The 7500-nt window shown below is 45.5% G+C and overlaps 1 protein-coding gene across 1 annotated transcript in view; it reads right to left on the minus strand.

Moving 5' to 3' along the window:
- LOC113808002 (muscleblind-like protein 1) overlaps positions 1–7500 on the minus strand; it is a 575352-nt gene that overhangs the window by 20913 nt on the left and 546939 nt on the right. The window contains exon 10 of the mRNA XM_070133277.1: positions 4961–5016. Within this exon, the coding sequence (XP_069989378.1) occupies positions 4961–5016 (56 nt within the window). The remainder of the gene's footprint in view (positions 1–4960; positions 5017–7500) is intronic.

A 7500-nucleotide genomic window follows, 5' to 3' on the forward strand; every position in this document is an offset into this window, starting at 1 on the left:
AAAGAAAACGAAGACGAAGAGAAAGAGACCAAGAAAGCATGAGAGAAAATAAGAGAAAACAATGTCTTAAAATGCACGAGAGACTAAGGTGTGTAAGATTAAATTCCTTAATTACATAATTTCTTCAGAAAAGCATCAGCGATCCATAAAAAGAAGGAAAAAAATACCATTGAAAAGTTCTTCTAACTGTTCATAAAAGTTCTTCTTTGAAATGTAGATGATTGAATTTCTATCTGTTAATTTTATCGCTATATTCATACGTTAATTAATCTATCTAATCTATCTGCGAATTATTATCTACCTATCTATTTCTATACGTAGGATGTAGCATTGCAGTAAGGTTGAATTTTGGGTGAAGGGAAAAGGGAAGAAAGGGAGAAAGAAGAGGGGAGAGGAGAGGGGAAAAGGGAAGAGGGGAAAGAGAAAAAGGAAAAGGGAGGAGGGGAGAAGGAAGAGGGAAGAGGGAAGGGGAAAAGGGAGGAGGGGAATGAAAGGAGGCGAAAGGGAGGAGGGGAGAGAGAAAATGGAAAAGGGAAGGGAGAAAAGGGAGGAGGGGAGAGAGAAAATGGAAAAGGGAAGGGAGAAAAGGGAGGAGGGGAGAGAGAAAATGGAAAAGGGAGGACGGGATAGGAGTGAGAGGAGAGGGAAGGGGAAAAGGGAAGATGGGAGACGGAAAAGAGAAGAGGGGAGAGGGAAGGAGAGAGAGAGGAGAGGAGAATAAAGGAAAGAGAAAGAAGGGACAAGAAAAAGTGGATATGAAAATGGGATAGGGAAGAAGGGTGTAGAAAGGTAACAGGTAATGGGGAGGGAGGGAGGGAGGAGGGAGGAGGAGGAGGGAGAAGGAGAAGGGAGAAGGAGGAAAGGGAGGTATGGCAGGGAGAAGATAAGGGGGATAGAGAAGTGGAAGATAAATGTGGGATAGAAGAGGGATAGAAATTATAAGTGCAAAGAGAGAAACAAAAAAATAGGAGAAGAGAAAAAGGAGACACAAGAAGTCTTTGCTTAATCGCGGAAAAACAAAAACAAATATAGGAGGAAAAAAAATGTTTGTGTCAGGGGGGGGGGGGAAGGTGCATAGCAATAAAAGGCGAATGGCCAAACAGGAGAAGCAACGAAAAAAATATTTCCGTTTTCCTTACAAAAAAAAAAAAAAAAAAACAGGAAAAAGGGGTAGGGAGGCAATTAATGCAAGTCGAACAGGCATTATCAAAGGAAAAGAAATGAGAACGTGGAGATGACGGACATATGATCAGCAGCAACGTATTGATGAGAGGAAGAGAGAGAGAAAAATAGAAAGAGGGGGAAAGAAAGAAAGGATAAAAGTGAGGGAGAGGGTAGAATAAGAGAGACAGAATGAGGGAGAGGGAGACGAAGGGAGAGGGGAGAGGGTAGAGAGAGAAAGAGCGAGAAATCAAGAGAAAGAAGAGATAGAGAGCGAGAGATCAAGAGATAGCGAGCGAGACACCAAGAGAGACCAAGAGAAAAAAAACAGATAAAGATCAAGAGCTCAAGAAAGAGAGAGACCACACAAAAAACAAAAAGAGAGAGAGAAAGAAAGAGAGAGTCCGGAACCATCCTCTCTCGGAAACATCGAAGGCGGACTCTCCCTTCCTCTTCTTCTCCCCCCTCTCGCTTCTCCCTGACTCTCCACTTCCCCCACTTCCCCTTTCCTTCTCCTTTCCCCCTCCCTCCCTCCCTCCCTCCCTCCCTCTCTCCCTCCCTCTCCCTCTCCCTCTCCCTCTCTCTCTCTCTCTCTCTCTCTCTCTCTCTCTCTCCTGAAATGGATCCTCCCGCCGCTGATGGACGGACGGACGACAACTAAAGCCAGAGAAGGAGCCCAGAGAGGCGAGGCTGGACAACTTGGTGAGGCAGACGAGGGGAAATTAAGGCGTAGGTTACGAGTTGCTGGGAGAGAGGGGTTAGGAGGGAGAGAGGGAAGGGAGGAGGGAAGTGGAGGGAGGGAGGGATGGGAAGGAGGGAGGGAAGGGGAGGAAGGAGGGATGGAAAGGGAAGGGGAGGAAGGGAGGGAGAGAGGAAAGGGGAGGAGAGAGGGAGGGAAGGGGAGGAGAGAGGGAGAGAGGGAGGGGGAGGGAGGAAGGGAGACAGGGAAGGGGAGGAGGGAGGGAGGAAGAGACTGTGAGAGAGAGAGAAAGCGAAAGAGAGAAAGAGAGAGAAGAGAGGGAAAGAGAAAGAGAGAGAGAGAGAGGGAAAGAGAAAGAGAGAGAGAGAGAGAGAGAGAGAGAGAGAGAGAGAGAGAGAGAGAGAGAGAGAGAGAGAGAGAGAGAGGGAGAGAGAGAGAGAGGAATTCGGCCCATAATCATGTTTCTGGAACTCGCTGATACAGCTTCCCTTCACCGACCAGCAAAAATTTATCGGATGATTAGTTTCTCTCATTTCCTATCAAGTACAGTGAAGGTATAGTGAGTAGACGAGTATGGTGAGTAAACGAGTATAGTGAGTTAACGGGATGATGAGAGTATAATGAGTCAAAGGTGGGTAGTGAGTAGACGAGTATAGTGAGTTAACGGGATGGTGAGCGTATAGTGAGTCAAAGGTGGGTAGTGAGTAGACGAGTATAGTAAGTTAACGGGATGGCGAGCGTATAGTGAGTCAAAGGTGGGTAGTGAGTAAACGAGTATAGTGAGTTAACGGGATGGTGAGAGTATAGTGAGTCAAAGGTGGGTAGTGAGTAAACGAGTATAGTGAGTTAACGGGATGATGAGAGTATAATGAGTCAAAGGTGGGTAGTGAGTAGACGAGTATAGTGAGTTAACGGTATGGTGAGCGTATAGTGAGTCAAAGGTGGGATGGAAGCATAATGAAGAAAAGAGTGAGTCAATGAAGTGGTGAAAGTATGGTGAGTCAAATAGTGAGTTTAATGGTATGGTGGAAGTATAGTGAGTCAATGGTATGATGAAAGTATGAGTAAAAGAATATAGTGTGTCAATGGTATGATAAAAATATTATGAATAAAAGTATAGTGAGGCAATATGGTGAAAGTATATTGAATAAGACTATAGTGTAACGAAAGCATAGTGAGTAAAAGAGTATAGTGAGGCGGCGGTATGATGAGTACACAGAAAAGATGAGTGAAAGAGCAAACGCAATGAATCGAGATAAAGCGATGACATGGCGAAATGTACGACAGTTTGGAGTATGGTGTCGTGACAAACGAGAGTTATGACAGGTGACAGGTGACAGGTGTGACAGGTGAAGGTAGGAGGGGAGGGGGGGGGGAGAATCCGAGGAAAGTGACGCGTCAAAGTAAGTAAAGATAAAGGACGAAATTCCAGTGATTCCAAGGGAGAGATTCCAGTGATTCTAAGGGTGAGATTCCAGTGATTCCAAGGGTGAGATTCCAGTGATTCTAGGGGTGAGATTCCAGTGATTCTAAGGGTGAGATTCCAGTGATTCTAAGGGTGAAATTCCAGTGATTCCAAGGATGAGATTCCAGTGATTCCAAGGGAGAGATTCCAGTGATTCTAAGGGTGAGATTCTAGTGATTCTAAGGGTGAGATTCCAGTGATTCCAAGGGACTTCACGTGGAGAAAAAGGAAGGAGAGGAAGAGAGGAAGGAACGAGGGGTGTGGGTGACAAGCAAGAAGACACGGAGGAATGTGGAAGCGCGCGGAGGAAAAGAATGAAAGAAAGGAAGAAATTGGAGGAGACGAAAGAAGACAAAAACACAAGTAGGATAGGTAAAGGTCAGAGAGAGAGAGAGAGAGAGAGAGAGAGAGAGAGAGAGAGAGAGAGAGAGAAAGAAGAGAGAAGAGAGAAGAGAGAAGAGAGAGAGAGAGAAGAGAGAAGAGAGAAGAGAGAAGAGAGAAGAAATTGAGGAGACAAGACCGAGAAGAAGCAAGGCAAGAGGTAAAATGAGAATGGAGGGAGGAGGAACAGGGGGAGCGGGGGAGAGGAGAGAGAGGGGGAGATGGAGAGGAGAGGGAGGGGGAAGAGGGAGAGGAGAAGGAGGGGGAGGGGGGGAGGTGGAAAGACCGGGACTGCCCTCGGGGGAACACTGGGGTTGCAAACGTTAATATTTTCGAAAATGAGCCGCCAAGGAAATGAATTTCCGTCGCACAGAATTCCGTTTCTCGCTTTAATAATGAACATCAAAGACTCTACGCGGTTGTAGGATATTGAAGAAAGATTAAATTTCAAACCAATCTTGTTCCTCCATAATACATACAGGTTGATAAGCGTACATCTTTCTCTTAATAGAGCAAGGGCGATTCGCTGCTTGATAAGACTAAAAAAAAATTATGATCGAAAAAAAAACGAACGTTCTTTTTTTAAATAGATTTGACAACTTATGTAAATCGGAGCACAAACGAACTTTGAAAACCGCGCCGGATTTGTCTACGCACGAACGACCCGAACACGTCATGCAGCATTAGCCAAAGAAAGGAACGAAAAAATCTTTTTGGGAATTACGTGGAGAGGCCCGAGGCGACCCCGCCCCTTCGCCCAGCCAAGCTAAACTTCGAAATCTCACAGTGGGATTACACAACGAAAGATTTTTTTTTTCCCGAGTGCAGAAGACCCGGCTTCGACTTCAAACATCTCGACATCCGAACGCGTACATGGGGAAAGGACTGCGTTTGTGGTTCTGTTAGACAATATAGGGATGGAAATATAACACATGGGGATAGGTAATAGTAAAGCCATGAAAAAAGTCTTGGGAGAAGCCACGCCACATTTCACTAGAGAAACGGCGACTCGAGTGTTCACCAATTACTTACCGTCTGCCACTTTTACCTGGGATATAAATGTATATCGCACAGTAAAGGCAAAAAAGCAAGAAGCGAGGGGAAAGTACACTTTTTCATATCTTACAGGATTTACAATTTACACTTCAGCGAGGCAGGGACAAGAGATTGGAAAGGTGTTTGTGCAAAAGCAGAGCAAGAGAGCTTCGACGGGGGTCGGGTAGCGGGGACGAACACGAACAAGTGCCAAGTACCTGGCCGTTTTCGTCGGTGTAGACTACAGACGTGGCATTATTGGGGAGCAAGCCTGCTGCAGAGCCAAACGCGTCATGCCATGGCAACATTCGGGTGCAGGCGAAGAAAAGCAATCGCATTAGAGCAAAATTTCGTGCGCGGATTGACCGTGGGTGCGCGCGTTCGTTGTGAGAGCAAGACCCCCAATCATGGTCGGCCATGGCGTGACGCGGGTGCAGCACGGCGGGTTAATTCAAATACGAAGCATCCAAACGGTATGGTTAGTCGGGTGGTTGACCAATCAGCGTGCGAGGTGTGGAGTCAGTGTTGGTATTAACAAATCAGAGTGGAGATGGTGAAGTGCATAAGCCGGACAGCCAATCGCAAGACAGGAGGGTTCGGTGCAGTGACCAAGAGGCGTGCAGTCCACAACATATGGTGAGGGTCCATCGAGTGCATGTCAAGAAGAGAAGAAAGAACATGACAGTAAAGCAAACTCATAAGAAACGTGTGCACCAACAGGAAACAAAACGAAACGAAACAAAAAAATAAAAAACAGCTTTGTACTTACGTGCAGGCGACGAAATACATGCAATCCAAGGCTTTACATGGAAAAGTCACCCGTCAAGCGCCGACCCGAAGGCTGTGATTCCCTAAGCTTTGGGTGAGGCACATGCAATCCAAGGCTGCGCCACAGGTAAAAATAGTCTCTCATGCACCTCTTACTAAGCACTAAAATCCCGTGCCTCAGGGGTATCATGCGAAACAGCAATAGAGTTTCCCTCTACTTGGCTGGTTTTCCCGTGATCAACTTTTACGAGACCGTATAAGGCTGCTGATTCTTTTAATACTATCAAGACTTGTTTAACCCTCTTATGTGCTGCTATTGAAATTCTCACTCTGTCTCATTGATTGGTCTAAGGGACTTGAACATGACTTAGAGATAACGGACTTCTTGAATTTCACTTAAATCCCTAGAACTTACACCGGCTGCCAATGGGAATGCCTCGTATGCAGACATTATATGAGCCCAAATGATATACCTTGGTCCACACTCGTACATAATAATAATGGTAATAATAAAATGATACACACTTGTTTGTCGGCTGTGTTACCTTCTGGCTCAGAAGCAAACTATCAAGCCTGTCCTCCCTGGAGGTGCTGGTGTGAGGCCGGCGCCAGGATCTGCCCTCTCACCCTTATCATGAGGTCCTCCCGAGGCCGGGCTTCGTCCTCGAGTGTGTTCTCCTCTCCACACACCTGCACACACATACACCCCCCCTCTCCCTCCCCCCATCTAGCTGTGTGTCCCACCTGTCCCTCGGCCCTGATCAGCCGTGCTCCCCGCCCCGAGGGATCGCAGCCCGCGCGCGCGCCCGCGCCCTGCCCTGGAGTGAGTGTGACTTCGGTGTTGGGTGTGTAATGGGAGCGCTCCTGTGGGTGTTTCGGCGGCGGCGGCGGCGGAGGCGGCGACGGCAGCTGGATCCTTCGCGGGCGGGGAGGAGGAGCGGGCGTGGAAGGGAGTTGAGCTGGACTCCGCAGGTTAGCCCTCCAGGTCAGGTGGGCGGGTGGGCGCGCCTCGTGTTGGTCCCGTGTCTGATTTCGTGATCGACTTCATGGGCGTCCCTAGGTGTTCTTGGCTTGTGTCGCTTTGGCTAATCTTCACACGCCCTCTTGCTTGGTATCATAAAGGTGTATATATGTACATCTTTTTTTGTTCTTATGTTACTCTTAATCATAGGTATTCTTAGAATGATAATTCAAATGTAAAAAATAAAATAAAAATCAACTGAATATTTTTGTTTTAAATGTATCATCTGTTCTTAGTCAACACTGTGACTGACCTTAATATCCATATAGTTTGTGTACATATTTTTTTTTCATGAAATCCAAACATTTTTTTTTCTTTATTCTTTCTGTCCGAGTATCCATATAAGGGTATCATCATCAGCCAAATATTCCGTGTACTGGAATTGTGTTTCATCTTTGTACTCAACCTCTCAGTATGTAATACATATACAATATACATCTGTAAGAAAATACCACTGCACAGCCACACTCCGTCACAACAGTATAGAATAAACAGGATATATATAGAGAAAAAAATATCTTTAAAATTAAGGACTTTATGAAAAATTATATCGCTTCCACATCCACTCCACAAAATACATACCCTAAAAACCGCATACTTTTCCACATACCAAACCACACTTCCACACACTTATCCACAATACATATCACGGCTTCTATACTTCCTTTCTTCATTTTATTTAAGGCACTGAACCCCTTCGTTTAAACCCGCTACTATCTCATAATTTTTTTTTACAGACAGAGAAACACATTATGATTATGAGTAAAGTGTATATCTGTGACGGAAAAATATACAAGAAAAATGGATTCGAAGGACGACCGATCTATAGTAAATTAAATGTGAAAAATGGATCTGCAGAGTCTCATAACTGCAGGAGTATGTGTTAGAAGCACGACGCACTTTTTTTGCATATCAATTGTGAAAAATTAGATATGTACCGGAATACAGTACCACCGAAAATAATGATAA

The sequence above is a fragment of the Penaeus vannamei genome, chromosome 18 (genome assembly GCF_042767895.1).
Source record: "Penaeus vannamei isolate JL-2024 chromosome 18, ASM4276789v1, whole genome shotgun sequence".
NCBI lineage: Eukaryota > Metazoa > Arthropoda > Malacostraca > Decapoda > Penaeidae > Penaeus > Penaeus vannamei.